The sequence below is a fragment of the Anarhichas minor genome, unplaced genomic scaffold (assembly GCF_050575085.1).
Source record: "Anarhichas minor isolate MPS153535 unplaced genomic scaffold, ASM5057508v1 ptg000074l, whole genome shotgun sequence".
Classification (NCBI taxonomy): domain Eukaryota; kingdom Metazoa; phylum Chordata; class Actinopteri; order Perciformes; family Anarhichadidae; genus Anarhichas; species Anarhichas minor.
In genome coordinates this window covers 4,564,863-4,583,427 of record NW_027466520.1, presented here as the reverse complement: position 1 = coordinate 4,583,427, position 18,565 = coordinate 4,564,863, and the positions used below count along the sequence as shown (strand labels likewise).

Here is an 18,565-nt window from a genome sequence, read left to right as displayed (position 1 = left end):
GAGGAGCAGAGGACGCCTTGAAAACCTCTGAATCGGTTTCATCTTTTAGGAACACACACGAAAACACGGTTGATTTAACGCGACAGCAAACTTGGAAGAATTAAGGGCAAAAGAAGAAGAATATTTGCGCAGTAATTCAAAGCATGCATACTCCACAGGGCTAATGTAGACAGAGTGCTCACAACACAGGGCTTGACCTGAATGTGGCATAAATCATTATTTCACTGTCGACCGTTGGAGCAAAGCCTTTGTCCTCTCTAATAGGCAAAATAAATAGGCAGGATATCCAATTTCATAACAGTCAGGCTATTTATTACGATAATTATTCACCGTGAAACATTTAAATACGAGAAAAATAAAACAGTGCCACTGACCTATTGTTACTGGGAGCGATCTGTCTCACTTCCACGCAAAGTTTAGAGATTTATGCTCAAGAGTTCAGCATCCAAGGTTAAAATAATGACCAATACAAACAGAAAAGCTTCACTTCAAAGACGCCATAGATCATAACGCCATTTAACGACGATGCACATCTATATTTAGAGAAAAGCCTGCAAAGCCATTTAAGACAAAGCCATGCTTGTGTGACCTTTGAACCGATTTTACTCGTCACACCATAACTCCCGCTCAGAGAACAGCTTTACACGAGGAGAATTCATCATCATAAACATCATACGCCTGTAAGAATAACTCATGTGCTCTTATTATTGCTGAGCTCACTCCCTGCCAGAGAAAATATCAACTTCATCTGATGTTACAGCACATTTAAACGTCTGTCATGCTGCCCGGTTTGATTTGTGGCCTGAAACCTAAACACAAGTACATTTTATTCTAAGGAGACGTTTCTAAAAGCCTTTTTGTGTTTTATAGCCTTTTCTTTATCAGCCCGTCTTAGAATAATCTTCTTCAAACAACCGGTTGCCTTTCATTTTCATTACCTCATCAGCCGAGCACAATCTCCAAATCTCTCTTTATTGCACACTTCATTTCAATTTCATAGCCTTGAAATGTGAATTCATTAAAAAACTTTAAATATTTTATTGGAATAATAAAGAATAACTTGCCATCAATAGATATAAACTTTCTCTGAACTCTGGTTTAAAAGTGCAAGTCCTATATTATTTTTGGAGTGACTCTACTCTTATACGTGTGCATATTATAAATGTAGTTTGTTGTTGGAGATAAAATAAATACTTAACAATAAGGGACGGTGTCTGCCAGTCACTTGACGACATGTTTGGTGATGTTTAAACCTCATTAGAGCCCAAAGATCTGGTGAATTTGCATTTGTTGGATTTTCAGTGATGGAAACCATCCGAATTACTCAAATAAGAAATAATTGTTTAAGAACGTCTTCTTCTAAATATGTTAAGACATTCTGCATCTATACTCACATGCGCGTCATGCTGTTATTAAATCAAAACTTTATTCAATTTGACCACCTTCAGTGTCTGTCCAACAACCTTTATGTTAAATCTAATACATCCCTGGAGTATTCAAACACAGCACCTTCTCTTTAATTAAGTTTCTAGCAGTTATTGGCTGGTGGTATTTCCCTGATTATGATGTGTAATCACAGTGTAATGAAGTGAAAGGAAGAGGTTTATTTGTTGGGGGAATATGGGAGTTAAATGCAACAGCACCCTCCTGACCGGCTTCACAAATGCAGCAATATTGAGGTCGAGCATTTATTCTTTCTCCACAACAATATGAAAAATAATCAAACTACGGCTGTCTGTGTGACATCTATTATCATTTCATTTACTGCAGGAAAAGCCGAGATAACCGGGAGCCTCGTCGAGCTCAGAATAAGTGGACACAGGCAACACAGACCCTCACCTGAATCACCCGTCTTGAGCCATTATTGGCGTTTTTCCACCATAATTTATTCCGACAGCACAATCATTTCATATCCAGTTCCTCTTAACCAGAGGGAATGGAACCGTAACTCCGCTCGTAATGGATGATAAACACCAGCGAAAAACACCATCACATCAAGGTCAGGCGGTTAAGAGCAGACGCACACACAACAGAGGGCTAATTAAATTTCACGACATAATTAAGGCGTCCTTGGCCTCCCCTGGGCGGTTTTACATGGCTCTTCCCCAATTATGGCAGCAGTAGTTTGCCGCCGCAGGGCCCTTTCTGCCGGGGCCGAGTCCTTTGATCCCCCCCCTCCCCTCCTGCACATAGGTACAGACTCCGCTGCCCTATGACTCCCCACACGGCTTCATTATTTGGCCCTGTGTCTGTTTGGCTCAACAGTGGCCCACTAAAAAGTTCATAGTAAAAATGATCTTGACCAGTATTGTCTCTGTATATGACATCTTGATAATTACTATAATGGACAATCTTCAAACTACATGAAAACATGCTGAGATGATGAAAGCGTAAAAAACTTGAGGTTACTAATCAAGTGACCCCTGTTCTCTGAAAACATGAGAGAGGGGCCTCCACTCAGAGGCCATTTTATGAGGTTTTTTTATTATTGTTAAGTGAATATCTTTCAACATTTGTAGACGCCGCCATGGGCTCTGGATTAATGTGGCTAAACAATGAATAATTTAATTAAGAAAATGATCAGCAGACTTTGTTTCCACAGCATATATTTTCTTACGACTCCAAGCAGACTCCATCGAAATGATTAGACACGAGTTAAACCACAAAAGTCACGCATTAGATCCCCGTTACAGCGGACACGTTTACTAACGAGCTGCGTTTCTTCACCTCTTTGCGACGCGCGAAACCCCGCTCAGTGTGCACTTCAGACGTAAATCCGTGATTATTCAGACGGTGTAGTGCCGTGTGCTGATTAGGATGAAGAGCACAAAACCGAGGCTGAGCAGGCGGGCTGACTTTTGTGGCGCTCATGTTGAGAGCAGCTGGCACCGCCACCCAAGGGTCACCCATAATCCACTCTGTCTGTGTTGGTAATTAAAATGTTCAGCAGTAACATTAACACGCTTGCACAGATTCACTTTCTTACCCGATTTAGATTTTGGTGTGCCAACACATCCATACGTTACTGTGTCAAAAATCGGATTAAGTGACAGCTTTATACGGTTTGTTTTGGATAACAAGGCTGGGAACATTCATTCAAGACCTCAGAAAATTTTTGAGAAGATAAACAATAAATATCTGCATATTGGCCGGCGCTGTTTCAGTGGTAAATGTGAAGAATGTAACTTGGAGAGGTGGTTTGTTAAAGCTGCTATCTCTCAGATTTTTAGAGGGGGGGGGGGGGGGAGGAGAAATCAATGTATAAGCGATGTCTTGGCACACATTCTTTGCAAGCCCTTGGCAACAGGCAAGAATGCATCCAAACTCTGCTCTCCAAAAGGCCGACAACCATTGAATGTAGTCAAAGGATTGTTTTTTTATCTGCCAGGAACCGACGGCAAGCTCCAACTCAACCCGGGGGGGATTAGAAAGTGCGACAATGCCAAAACATCTGCGGTCGCTCGTCTCTCCACCCGAACAGCGAGTGATGCATGTGGACGATTTATTTAGTGCCGCTGAGGAAGAAGAAGCAAAAGACGTAAAGTACATCGTGTTATTCCACCGAGAAATACATATCTCGGAGAAACATTTGTGCTGTGAAAGTCACCGTGTCAGTGTCAGAATGCTTTTAAGTAGAAGTCTGTCAGAGGTGGAGCCAAAGAGGTCAAGGGCCAGCTTCAAGGAGGTGAAGGGCGGTGGTGGTGCTCGGTGCCTCAGCAAGGACGCAGTTTGTAACCAGCGTGAGCACCGAGGTCACAAATAAATGCCTTTGAAACTTAAAAATCAGCAGGCAGAAAAGGAATTTCTGGCATTTCATCCTGTTCAAAGATAATGTTTTATATAAATATTCATTTATGAAATAAAAAAGTAAATTATGAGCTGAATAAATGACATTTGAGAGTCTTGTTTTGAGTATTGATGGTGGGTTGAAACACATATTTCATCACATTGTGGACACACAAACTTGGCGAATGCACTCTTTGTAACTTTGCAGCTATCGTGTGCATGCGTGTATCCATAACCTTGTTTGTTCACAAAACTCACGCTATGGGTGGATCTCATGTTTATTTTCATTATCTACAAATATTTTACTGATTTACTGATTCATGGTTTGGTCTATAAGAAGTCATGAAATATTGCAAAAAAGTATAAAGTGCATGTTTTATCTAACCAACAGCCGCACTTTGACAGCTAAATTCAGAGGCTATGAAGAACTTTGAAACACGTTTAGCTCTAGTAAACAATTTAATCACGAACACATTGGTTGTATAAATAAGAATGGTGATGACACGGCAGAAAAAGTCACACCCACAGAGCATGGTGATAAGAAGGGATCCGTGATCCAAGACAAGTCTGATGGGCCACCGACGTCACCATCGGGGACAGTCGAGCCGGGAGCAGCGTGGCCCCGCCCCTCCCCACAGGAAGAGAGCGGTGCCGCAAAGTTCAGGGCCGGAGCCGCGAGCCTTCATCCCGGGCCTTCCCAAGGCGAGCTAGAGCCGGGACGAAAACGCACCACTTTAAAAAGGAAAGTGGTGCGCTGGATTGTGTTATCGCCGACCTCTATCTTGTGGCCGGAGGTTTCTCTCTGGTGCATTCTGAGAGAGAAATGGAAGCGAGTTTTGATCAATTGTGGCTCACCAGCTTGGAGAGCAGTTAAAAGCCACAAAAACCACTCAATCAACAACAAATATCACAAAAAAAAACAAAGCAATCAAACTCTGGATTGATCCATCCTGTTCTGTAAAACCTGACACAAGTTTACAGCAACGGAAAGCTGTTGAATATGATTTAAAATAAAAGATAGCAGATTTTATTAGTCAGTGATCCATCAGTTGTTTGTATGTTTGTAAGAATTTGTTGCTGGTAAATGTAATATCTTTGTGTTTTGGTCAACTTGGACTTTGGGAAACTGTTAAGGCTTTTCATATACTAGACAAATAGAAAAAGGTTTGTTGCAGCCCTACTTTATAATGTCATAGTCTAAAAGCGCTTAAAGTGTGACCCGTGTGTGACCAATAGGGTTAATGGGGCGGACTTCCTGGTTCCCAAACAACCGCACAAACAGAGTCATGCCGAGGAGGTCAGAACCTCGGGGGGTTGTCGGCCCATGACTGAGCATGACTGACTGGAGGCTGTCTCGGCTTCACGCTTCCTGCCCGGAGGCCTTATCCTCCCTCAGCAGGCCTGCCGTTTCCCCTGCAGCCGTCCTTTGACAGGAAGCAGGAAGCGGCCAGGCTAGTCGGTGTCCTGTCCCGGGTCCGCAGCACCCCGTCTAATGACACCAACTGCTCGCCGCTGACAGCTGAGGAATTGAAAAACAGCACGCTTTCTGGCTGTCTGGGAAAAGCTTTTCTTGATCCACTGATCCACGCTTGAAATTCCCGCATTCCCGTCACTTTCATGGCACGTTAATTCGTCTTCCTCATTTCCTCCCTGAAGTCATCCTTCCCGGCTCCTTGAACCTCGCTGCTCTTCTCCTCTACCTCGATATTTTGGCATCGCACCAGCGATGCGGCTGCCAAGGAGTCGCGGTCTGGCCGTCCCACGCGTCGGCTCAACATTCTTTGCTGTGGAGATTGTGGGTAGCAGCTCTGACGAACCGTCCTGCTCGCTGCTCGTCAGCAGCACACTGGGACTCAACTTGTGCCACTGTGGCAGATTTGACACTTCACTCAGCTAAACAATCAGGCACTCGAGTTCTCAGAATTGCTAATATGCTAAGAATTTCCTAGAAGAAGAAAACAGGAAAGGGCACAATTATCAAAGGACTTCCCCAGAGACAGGACACGGGGCTAAAAAACATCTGCAGTGGCCTTTTTTTACAGACATCTCCGGACCAACCTTTAGTTTTATTTCTGGCTCATAATTACACAACTACTATAAGAATACACCCTAAAAACACAAAAACAAGGCTACATGTCTGTGTAAATTACAGCGATAAAGCTTCTATTTCTGTCTGGATGAAGAATTCACAGTGGAGTCAGGTCATTGTGTCTGTCTGTCTGTCTGTTGAGTCTATGTGGCATGACTCAAGCAGGAAGGGTGGGGAGCTGATTTCGTTGGCAGGAAACAAATACACATCCCTTTTCTCTGGGCCTGCAGCCGGAGAGGCCTTCAGCTCTCCAAGTGGGAGAGGAAAAATGAGAGGATGTAACATTTCCAAATGCAGCTGAGGTCAGATGGCCTATTTATTTGTCTCTCTCTCACACACACACACACACACACACACACACACACACACACACACACGGTACTGAAAGAGAGCGATCGACTGCCAGTGGTTTTGGTTTTGGTTAAGAGGTGCATCGGGGTGACCACATGACCGATGTAATGCCACTGAAATGGCTAATATAAAATGAGATGGATCAAGTGAGACTACATCTTTTCCAGGGTTCTGAAGTTAATGAGGATCCCAAACATCGATCAATACGAAGTGGTCTTTACCTCCTCACACTGAAAAAGACCATAATATTTCTACAGGGGGTTCTCGATCAATAGCAATAATTAAGCTATCACTTGGCCACATGCTGATGCTTACAATCCAAAGCATACTCTAACACCTCCTTCCACCTACTCACATTCATTTTTACTGGTCCACGATGGAGGACCAGACCGATTGGTTGTGAAGGTTCAGTGTGGGCCAAAGAAGTCGACAGACCGACAGCTACCACGAAGTAATAAAGACTTTGATAACCAAATTATAGCACACTATGTGAGCTTTGCTCAACATCTGTAATCAGATATTACACTCAAGCAGCTGCAGTGCAAAGGATGCCATCGCTTGCTTTTTGCTCATTTTATCATGATATGACTCTCAAACTCCCATTTGTAGTAACCTCCCCATTAGCTCTAGGACGTCCCACAAGGAAGTCCAAACCACGATGAAATGAAACGGTCCCTGCTCTCCACTGGAGTGCTATGTGATAATAATGTTACTTTGACTAAGAATCAAGTTGAACGGAACATCTACTGTGATGAAACAATCTGAAGAAGACTCAGTCACTGGCACTCCATGCACAACATCTGCTCAAATTCACTTGAATCTATTACACAAATCTTGACCTGCTAATGCTATTGGCCACTAAGAGAAGTCAATATAAGTCATAGATAGCTCAATTTTGTATTGCGGCTATTAGTCCCGCTATTAGCATCCTGGAGCTACACCCTCAGATGGAAAGAAACGAGCTGCATCTCGCAGGAACTGACACGCATGCGTGCGGCCGGCGACAAGTCAAGCTGAGCACGCAGCAGCGTCGCATTCACACTTCATTTGGCGACTTCCCTCTGCGATGCTCTCTCGCTCTCTCTCGTTCTCAGCCCACCACCTTTTATCTGAGCGATGTGCATGTTTTCAGTCTCACCCACACACCGCTGCATCAGACTGCACTCAGCTAACATCAAACAGGCAGCATACCTGCATCTGTATTGTGTTAAGTCATTATTCGTGTGAAGCAGCCGTCAACGGGAGAATAGCAACAGGAACTCGCAGCTGATGATAAAAAGAAAAAAAGAAAAAAAGAGACCTAGAATCCTCTTTCTTACAGTGTTTGATATCAGTGAGAAAACAAACAGCTGCAGAGCAAAGAGGTTGTTTGCTTCCTGAAAAATATGAAACTCAAAACTCACACTTTCTAGTCAGGGATGGAGGAACTATAACAGATCTATTGATTCTGGTTTTGATTAATCATTTAGTCCTCATAATACAGTAGCAGGCAATAAGGTATGTGTTGAAACAGAGATACATTTAAGGTCTCCTGACTTTTGACTTCCGGTTCAAAACGTGACCAGAGAGAAGTTTGTTCACCCACAAACCTCAGAAACTGCTTCACTTGAACAAAACGAATCAATGATGGTGCTTTGGATAAAAAACCCACAATGCATCGCTGGTCTTGTTGGAGATTGAATGTTCACTAAGTAGCTGTTCTGGACCTTTCGTTCATATAACATGACCTTCCTCAGCAGACGGATTGTAGATCTTTAGTAACTTCTGGTTTAAAAGTTGAGATTCATTGTTGACCTTGCAGCATGTCTTTACATTCATATGTACATTCTGTAGGTAGGGTAGCATTGATGTGCTAACACTACTACTAACGTACTCTGCTAACGTTAGCTCCACAGGTTTTTACATATTAACGTAACGTTTTAGAAACGTACATCTCCCGCCATCATTATTAGACCATGTTTAACCATGACTATCTCCAAAACCTCAAAATCAGCCTGAAAATAAAGATCTGAAACGATTGAATGAGAGTCTATGGAACACAGCCGTATAGTCGGAACTGGCCGATGCTACGCTACGATTGGTCAATCTGCTTTCCAGGGGCGAAAGGGTCAATTGCGCAACTCCACCTGCAGAGGAATCACAAACTATTTCCATCACGCAGCAAATTTTTCTGACAATTTATTGACAAAAACAATCGATTTCATGGAGGCTTCAATCAATAATAAATATAATCATTATTTGCAGCCTTAAACGACTGAGTGGACCTTGTAGTGAGATTGTTGTGTGTTATATTGAAGTGTTGTCATCCTGTTAATCAGTAACAAATGAGAGAAAAATCTGGCTCATTATATCAACAACACTTAAATACTTTAAGTGTTTCAGTATTGATCATTGTTACACATACACAGTATACAATACTTCACAAAAAGAGCTGGCTAAAGACCAATACTTACAAACCAGCGCCGTGTAGGTTGATCAAAGAAACACTAAAACAAACTACTCCACATGTTCATCTCTAATCTTTCACTGATCATTGATCAGCTGATAAGCCCGCCAGCTCAACTTCCGAACAACCAACCGCCCGCGTCGTAAATCTTTCGGGCACGCCGCCAAAGAATGTGCTCCCTTGATAAAAAAAATGCACAATCAGAAGTAACCTTATTTCTTTGGCCTCTGAGTAACGTTGCTGCGCAGCCGCTCGGCCGCGAGTCCTTGGCCAAAGTCACAGACTCTGCAAAGCGCTTTACAGCATTCCTTGAAGTTGTTTCTGCAGACGAGTCTCAAATTTCACACTTTATGGGACTCTTGCCGGGTTAGAGACCAGCTAATTCCAAAACCACAGGTGTATCCACTCCCACGGGCCGTTTGGATGTTCAGATATGTTGAGCAACTGGACACGCAGAGGAACAGAAATAAGCCTTTACTGTGACGTCCAAACAAAAGCTTGAACCATTCTTAATGCTACATCCCCACTTGGATTTCCCCCCCCGTCTGTGTACTTTCAGAGAGCAGTGAGGAGCTTTGACGGCCGCTGTCATGATGTGGAAAAGAAAGTGATGTAACGCGTTTCACTGACATTTAATGGCATTAGGAGAAGATGTAAACAAGTTGTCTTCAAAGGACTGTTGATGCCTTTCCTCCGGGCTTGAATGCACTTGGCTGTTTTGGGAAAGTAGTATTCAAATTCAACATTGAAAGGCTGTATCAAATGTTTAGCTGCGGTGTACACACACACACACACACACACACACACACACACACACACACACACACACACACACACACACACACACACACACACACACACACACACACACACACACACACACACACACACACACACACACACACACACACAGATGCACTGTTTACCCCTCAGGCGACAACAAGACAGTCAGTCATCACAGGACAATGCTGTCTCCTGGTTCTGCAGGGCAGTCAGTGAGTGCAACAATGTTAGCACTGCGCTCATACAAGCACAGAAGAAGAAAAACAAAGAGCTGCAAAAGATGAACATAAGAGGAAGAGGAGGAATCTGTGGATGTTGCTGTGTCGATGCAGCTGAAGTCCAGACACAAACCGAAAGAGGAGCTTTGTCTTCTGTGTTAGGATCTCTTAAATCTGCACGATATGTCAATATATATCATATTTTTCACTCCGTTTTATTGGCATTGATACTGTGATAATATTTGAATGTAAAGTGACGGTTCTTTAACACAATATTTCAGTTAAACTAGCTGTGCTTTAAGCTAAATGCTAACATCAGCATGCTAACATGCTCACAATGACAATGCTGACATGCTGATGTTCATCCTGAGGGGGATAGGAACGTCTGTACCAAATTTCATGGCAGTACATCCAATAGTTGTCGAGACTTTTCACTCAAAATCACGAATGTCGACCTGCTGGTGGTGCTAATGGAGGAGTCTTAGGATCACCAGAGTGGGTAGGATTCAACCTCAGGGAACCATGAATGCAATAACAAACAATATCACGGTTTTTGAGATATTTCAGTCTGAATCAAAGCGGTGGACAGACCAACCGACAGACTTTAGCATCTCTACTGTATAGCCACACTGCTAGCATGGCTAATAAAACATATTCGTATAAGACCATATTTCTACAGTCATGGAAATGTAACAGTAGCTGCATTGATGGCACACTGAGATCAAAATGGCTGTTGATGGAGGAAGACACGGACATCCATCCGTGTGAGGATCGCTGCAGACAGATGTGAACACTGACCCACTCTTCCTGGTCTAAATCTGGGGTAGAGCAGGGGGATCAGAGCACCGGGGCAGAGTCTGGTGCGGGGCTAATCCGCTGCCGGCTAATAGCCCTTGATGATATACGCAGTGCAGCTGTGGCAGGAAGGTAGGCCAACAGCTGTGGCCCACGGACCGATTATCAGATTTCAGCCACAGACGGCAAACACGCCGACAAAACAAGCAACACAACAGAGTCTCACCTCTTGCTGCGGGAGACAGAGCAAATTAGAAAATGGCTAAGAGGTTTGTTCGTATTTATAGAGAGAGATTTAAAGGAACATTCGCCCCCCTGAGATGCTCTTTTATTCAACTGTTTGTATCTGGTTTCAGGTAACAATAAGTAACATACATTTTCAGCTAATTTAGGATTCATTTACATTCATGTGACGGGACAAGCCTGGTAAAGGGGAACGCCATATTCAAAAATAGAAGATTTTTCAGTTTTTTACAATGACGACATGTGCTAGAGTGGCTAAGCTAACAGGCTAAATAACGCACTTCAGCCTGCATTATTGCATTATCCGCTAATTAGTTGCTAGCGCAAAGAAGCAGCCAAACAAGGCAGTTTGAAAATTGAAATTCTCCAAAAAACTTTGACAATTTCTGCCATTTTGACTTCCTTTACTGTCTTTTTACTCTTTTTGCGTTTTCTCTGTCCTTCCCTTTTGACTTGTGCGGTCAATAAGCATCACTTGACCCCCGTATAATAGCTCCATTGATGACATGAACGCTTCGAGGCAAAGAATCTAAGTTGAGGAACTACTCAAGTTGTGTTTTTCAGCCCTACCGACTGCAGCAAGCACTATGTGATTGAGTCTGAAGCCTTTTTATACAGAAATACGTCCGTTTTACTACTTTACTGGAGGTAGATAAAGCATGTAGGTCATTATTGGGTCATAAAGTTGTAACTTCATCAACAACATATCCAAAAAAGATTAAACATCACAGCAGTGGCGTCACTGTTCTCTCTGAAACACCATTTAGTGAGCACTGACAAAGTGGAAATGACCACATTAACTGCGTTTGGTTTTGTTTAACTGGAACAAGATGTCATGTGAGTAACGGTGCCATGGGACGAAAAAACGCTCCCATTCTCTCGCACCATATGATTCACCGGGTTTGGTGACACGGGGGACAAATGATGAATAAAATAAAAAAAGCCATAACTTCATTAATAATTGAATCTGACACAGCTGTGCTCCTTAGTTGCAAATGTTGGTGGATGGAGCCTTAAATAGCCAGCGCTCAGTTATGTTATGTAAAGCAAAGTATGATAAAACAAAAAACTCGACCTTTTGAATTATTCATCCTTTTTGCCTTGTTTTTGGTGGAGGGGGGAGTCAAAAAGAGGTCCAGAATATGGAGCCACGGAGGCTAAATAATCCATGAACCAATTCATCTACAGTATTTGGATTTAATTAAGTGTGCGACACAAGGTATTCCCCAAAAAGCGAAACACGTAAGCTTTGAAAATGCTCTAAGGCTTAATGAACAAAACAAATAATATCTGTTATCCGTGTCGATATTGTTACGACCGGCTCCCTGCTGGTGGACCAGATGTTACATGACGAGAATAAACGCTCACATGACAGCGTCTACGAGACGGCCTCAGGTGCTTTACAGACAAACAACAAATACTGTATCTGTTACTAATACAAACTCATCATATTATGAACTATTATAAATACTTATAATTTTGACTATTAACTTGTAACACTGTGAACATGTCGAACCCAAGAAGAAACAGCTTCAGTGAAACAAAAACTAACTCGCAGTAGGTTTTTACTCCATGGATGTTTTATCAGAAACAAAAATGGTCACCGCCTTGGGTTCTTTTTCAACATGTTTCACTCATAAATCATATACATATGGTCTTTTGTTTGAACCTCCTTCACTCCTGGCGGACGTAGACGTCCTCGGCCAAACAGGGGCTGTAGCAGGCTCGGCTTTAGAGTGAAGGTAATCATATGAAACTACGGTACCAACCATGTCCTGCTAGCTTGTCGTGAAAGATGTTAAATGAGGCTCTGAAGGTATTCTAAATATTGGCTGGTGAAAAACTGGCATGGCCATATTCACTGGGGTCCTTTGACCTGATTTAGTAGAACTTGACACACAGTGCTGAGCTTCATCTCAATTTAATCTTCAGGTTCCCAGCGTTCAGATGATACAGTAGTACACACACTTCTAGTATGGCGTATACTGTTAACCTGCTATCTGTCCTCCCCCCTCCCAAAAAAAAGACAGACAATGGGCGTACGGTTGGTCTTGTTGGTCCTATTTCTTGGTGCTTTGCTGGCTTTTACAGCACATTACCGCCTCATATGCATTTCCGCATGTGTATCCCATGGACATCTTCAATAGTTCTACAGTCTCCACAGGGCACCTTTGAGACGAGCTTCTTCCTAAATGAGGCCTCCAGCGTTTGATTGGAGTGACACGTACTCGTATAAATTGACGAGAATAAACTTTAAAGCTTCTAAAAGAATGAGAGGAATGTTAATTCCCTTCCTGGCAACATCTAAGAGACATTTTATAAAACTAGATGTTTTGCTATCTTTGAATAACTCTCTGACGACTTCAGGCAACGACGTGCTCAGTGGTTTGGAACAAAACTCCTCATTGAGCTTCTTCTTCTTCTTCTTCTTCTTTTCAAATACAGGAGGGCATCAAAAGTGTCTCGAGCCCAACATGCGGCGACTGAAAAGGCCGTTACGTAAATATAAAGAATATAAAAGGCCTCTGCCTATTAGGTCAAGCCCAGCCATGCTTGAATAGAATGACTGTGAAAAGTCAACATTTCTTCTGGTGCGGCCCATGTGATGTGGTGCGAGAGGTGCGCTCAAAGGAATGCCAATGCAGTGAGGGTTTCCCTTGTGCTGCTGCTGCTGCTGTGGCTCTATGTGCTTTAGGAAAGCTAACCCAGTGACGTAAAGGGCCATCTGTGGGGGGGGAGCGGGAGACAATAAACGCCCCACGGGGGGGATAACAAGCTGCTAATATTAGCTAAATAAGAGAAAGCGGGGAATTCATTTTCATACCAGCAAATGTCAGATTTGCTGCTTTGCTATTGTGTTTATTCTTCTTTGGTCTTCGGCGTTATCGTCTGCCGCAGAGCTGCAACTAACTCTTCCATGATCAATGAATGTGCCGTTTGTTTCCTTGATTAATCATTAAGTCGATCAGTGTCAGAAAATCCTGAAACAAGACTTTGAAATTCTCGTTTTGTCCGACCAACAGTTCCAAAATTAAAAATATTTCGTTTACTATGATGTAAAACTGAGAAAAGCAACAAATTCTCTCTTTAAGAATCTGCAACCCAAGAATGGTTGATAGTTTTGCTGAAATAATAACTTAATATAATAATATTATATAATGAATTGATTTCCTGTATAGTAGCCTATCGATTTTCCAACCAACTAATCAATTATACGACTAATCATTGCAGCTCTAATTTATTGTGTTGCTAATTAACTGAAGGGACATTCTCCTAGAAAACAAAACAATTCCACAACCACAAAAGCTCAAACTATACTTTAAATATAACAAACTAATACTTACTGTAAGATATTATGTAGTGAGGTTACCTTATAACTTTATGTAATATAGTAAGTTCTGAGGCAATACAAATTGTACACCATAGATGTGTATTTCTAGAATCAATAGAGGAAAGCTGTATAATACCATTATCAGCAGAAATAATCCATCGTTTGAGTGCAGAAACATTTTTTGGGTTGACTGTTATGAGCTGCCAGGTTTCACCAGAGACAATGAAAGCAGATGCTGCCTGAGGCTGAATGTTCGTGGATGTCACGAACGACAAAATAAACCATAGAAATCTTTCCATTCTTGAGGTTTCGTCAGTATCGTGGATATGGTGCTAAACATGTTACGTGTGCCCCGAGGATGGCACTCAAGAAAGGGTCAGAGGGTCATAAAAACCAAAACGGGGTTTTCCCTTTGATAGCCAAAATGTCATGGCGGTCTGCCAACTAAGATATGATAAATAAAGCGCTAGGAGCAGGAATTAAACAGAAATCTATGGCAATCTTTGGCTGTTTGACGAACCAACCGACCGACAATGTCATCCGTTTGCTTCCATCAATATATATTGCTGGGTTCCACAGTCAAAAACCTAAAAGAGTTAACTGCCTCTCTCGCATTCATATCACTGTTAATTAAATACCACAGACCACCAATTGTAAGACGACAATCAATAATGGAAATGTTAGTTGCAGCTATAATCTCTGGAATCTGGATGAACAAATGAGGATCACCATTAACAACTTCCCACAGATTTCTGGGGAATGCAGTGGAAAAACACAACAATGGCTGCTCAGCACCAAAGATGACAACAAAATAAAACCCCACAACACATACCAACACGGCTTCCGGTCCGGCCGCCCACACACACATTCACACCGGCCCGATCTTGATCCAGGAAGGTTACTGTGAAGGTTTCATCTGTCCACCGTGCTATTTTACGGCATTTTGTTCCTATTGGTGGCAACTTGACGCAACTCTTCCACCCACTTCGCCCGGTTGACGGGGGCCGAGATGTCACTCAGCGCATGCGTGATCTGGAATCTAGAGCCCCGCACCACTGAAGGCCTGCTTACCGCAGAAAACAACGATTTACAGACAAAATAAACATTAATGTTTTGTTTGTTTGACTTTCATCTGTCCACCGTGCTGCTCGTTGTTGACTGGTGAATACTTCTGTGTCATTATGCGCGGATCAATAATTGATGAGTAAGGACGATATGGTGCTGCTTTCTTTCTTTATTTGCACCGGCAGATAACTTGAACAATCCTGCAGGTCAACTCAAGTTACAGCAGTAAATATTCAAGCCGTACCTTTGCATAATTTACCTCGTCAACATACTGAGGAAGTGACTCGTGGGGGGGGGGGGGGGGGAAATAGGGACTGAATGGTTTAAGTTTGAGGGCAGGAACTCGGACCCCGGGACATTTTAAACAAACTCGTCTTCAGGCAAAATGACGCCGAGGGCCGTTTTACTGCAGCGGCTCTGTGTGCATGATGCAAGTGAGCCCTTACATGTCCATGCAGGGATCAAACGGGGAAGCTAATTTTACTAAACAGACACTAATCTAACCGTATTCATCTTTAGGCCGGCTGTCTGCTGGTGTGTTTGCCGTCTGATGGGTGTTTCCCCCGACTATCCTCGCCCTAAATGTTTCAGCCTTTTGTTTAAAACACCGGAGAGTGTGTTAGCCCGCTCTTTGGTACCAGCATAATGGTCGTCCCTGTCATGTGATCTCTGCAACAACAAAAAAATAAAAAGAATTCCAGAGTGGCTACCGAAGCCCGGCGCACATGGCGGCCCTTTTCTCGACCAGATGTTTTTCATTTGTGCTGCTGCAGTCTCTGGGTTCAGAGGCACGGAGCCAGAGAGGTGATTCATGATGCGAGCTTTTCCCTCGTTACAGTCAGCAGACACAGAGTGGAGAATAAACACGGCTCTGGTCCTGTTTTGGTGGATTTTTTTTTGTCATCATGATATAATAGGCTTGTAAAAGCCTGAAGATAGAAGTGATGGATAGCACGGACGGTTTGTTGAAGTGGCTGTTAGGACGTCGAAGAGAGGACTAGGCCTGTGCTCTTTCCCTTTAAACAAACATATCTGGTTACTGTCCTGCTCATCTTATACTGTTTACATGTGACCTGTACAGTTATTTAGTCACAAATAAACCCCATTTGGTGTCTGCCTCACATGACAGATTACACTAAAGACTGAGTCTGACGTCATTCACATCTGCAGCTAAAAGCAGGAAATGAGGTCACATTTTGGCGTTAGCGGACAACGGAGAAGGTGTGCGCCACCCTGGTTTGATGCTCCAGTTAATCACAGCAGGAAGGATGATGGTGGGGGGTGGGGAGATGGGAAACACACCCACCCACACACACATATAGCAACCCACCTGCCTGGCCCGATTACTCTCTCCCCCCCCCCCCTCCACACACACACGATCGAAGGTGACACAGCATCACAGAGTGTGACTTTGGGTGTGTTTCTGCACCGCATTTCACTTTTTTGAGGATAAATATTGCATTTTTTAACACAAATCTGGCCTATACGAGAGCGGGGAATCTCTATAATCCTGACAGTTAAATCCAGATTTGACTGCCAGTGACTGGGGAAGGTCTCTCTCTCTCTCTCTCTGTGTCACACACACACACACACACACACACAGTGCCACAGCCTGGCAGCATGCTCTGAAGCTGTGAGTTATGTAAGGTGAACACAGAGAGAGAGAGCTGCAGGCCTGAGTGCACATCCTCCTATTGCCTACACATCCACCCACCCTCTATTATTACTCCACATATATGGTAAGAAAGGAGCAGCAGATCCACAGGATGAGAGGTCACCTACATGCACCAGCTCTGCACTAACTATCTGTGTGTGTGTGTGTGTGTGGGGGGGGGGGGGCGGGAAATGCACATTTTTTGCCATCAGGTTCAATTAAAAAAATGCACTTTCACAGCAACTGCAGCTCAACAGGTGCAATTATTTTATTTTCTGTTGCGACACAATAATGCATTTGGGCCTCTAATGGGATTTTAAACTGAAACCAGTGAATTTAGGGTTGATTGCATGTATATAAACTGCATTCCACCATGTAAAAACCTGTTGTATGTGCTTTAAATATGCATTTTTTTTATATAATAATATAGTATTTGGTGTTGTTTAATCAGGCGTCTTCAATCATCCATCCATCCATGCAGACACCGTGGCCTTACCTCCTCCAGCACATTCACGGTGTTCCTGCAGCTCTGCAGCCGGGTGGTGAAGCTGGATGTTGTCGGGGAATTGTAATCCTCTGTCGTCTCCGAGAGAAACTCGGACACCGATATTTGATCCGGCATCCTTTAAACTGGTGGGTGGTGGGTGGTGGGGAGGGAGGGGGGAAATGCCCACAGGAGGAGCCGATGGAAGGGGAATGCCGATTTTCCTCGCGAAACTGTGTTAAACTAGAGATGATTAAGACGTATCTTCTTCTCAGATGACTTCACTGCAGGGAATTAACTAAATGTCTGCAGGATGTGTTCCCTCGGTGCGTCTTTTTCCTCGAGAGGATGTCTAAAAGCGATGCACGTATAAATAGTGTCACTCTGCGTCTATAACTAAACCTCGGAGGAAAAACCACCGTAAAGAATAGCGGATGCCCTCATTATATGCTCTACAGATGTTCAATAAACCGCTTGTCGTCCAAACAGCGCACCGTTACCAGCCTCTGTTTAGATTCTATCATAGTCCATGTGGTCTGCCGAGGTCGTCTCTCGCTGCAGCGGGGTTTGGTCCTCCTTTCTCCGGCCGTAGTTTGTGTTTTTTTAACGCTAAAACGCTGCCGCAGACACATTCACTGCCACTCTCTCCTGCTCGGCCGCGCTCGAGCTTTCTCAGAGCTAGGGTCAAGCTAGCTGGAAAGAATGATCTCATTTCCGGTGAAGGTTTTCAAACTAAGACCCCGGGGTGACTTCAATTTGTTAATCCCCCAAATGAGTATAGACGTCTTCATTAAAAAAAACAATCTATATATATGTTTCCCCTTGTCACATAAAGCAGGCCAATGAACATATAAGTCTGCAAAATGTAATTATTTTAGAAAACCCATTTGTTGCACAAATTCAATTTTATCGACTATTTTTTTTAAATAGATGTCAACTTTTGTCACATTTTGTTAGTATTGCCCAGGATTCAGTGGTTAAATGGCAAATGTGTTCAAACTTCAGCACATTTTAGACTAATAAGGACTAATAAGCAGCCGGTTTAATACAATATTGACACATAATTGTAGCTATTGTACTACAATTAATTGAGTTAATTTGAAATTTAAAAAACTAAATGTAAGGAGCTTCTGATGATATATAATCACATTTGTATTATAATGTAATGTTTTAACAAAAAGCAGAACGCTGTCCTCACGATGTAGTCTTACTCTTTTATTTTGAAAACAAACGACCTATTTTACGGCATTTTGTTCCTATTGGTGGTAACTTGACGCAACTCTTCCACCCACTTCGCCCGGTCGACGGGGGCCGAGATGT

At 43.0% G+C, this 18,565-nt stretch overlaps 1 protein-coding gene across 3 annotated transcripts in view; it reads right to left on the bottom strand.

Moving 5' to 3' along the window:
- The window catches only part of asap1b (ArfGAP with SH3 domain, ankyrin repeat and PH domain 1b), a 47,828-nt gene extending 29,907 nt beyond the window's left edge, over window positions 1-17,921 (bottom strand). For 2 of the 3 annotated variants that reach the window (XM_076080205.1, XM_076080204.1), the window contains exon 1: window positions 17,258-17,921. In XM_076080205.1, coding sequence (XP_075936320.1) covers window positions 17,258-17,383 — 126 coding nt within the window. In that variant the 5' untranslated portion in view covers window positions 17,384-17,921. The remainder of the gene's footprint in view (window positions 1-17,257) is intronic. The other variant, XM_076080203.1, reaches the window with a different exon arrangement.
- Window positions 17,922-18,565: the final 644 nt, after the last annotated feature.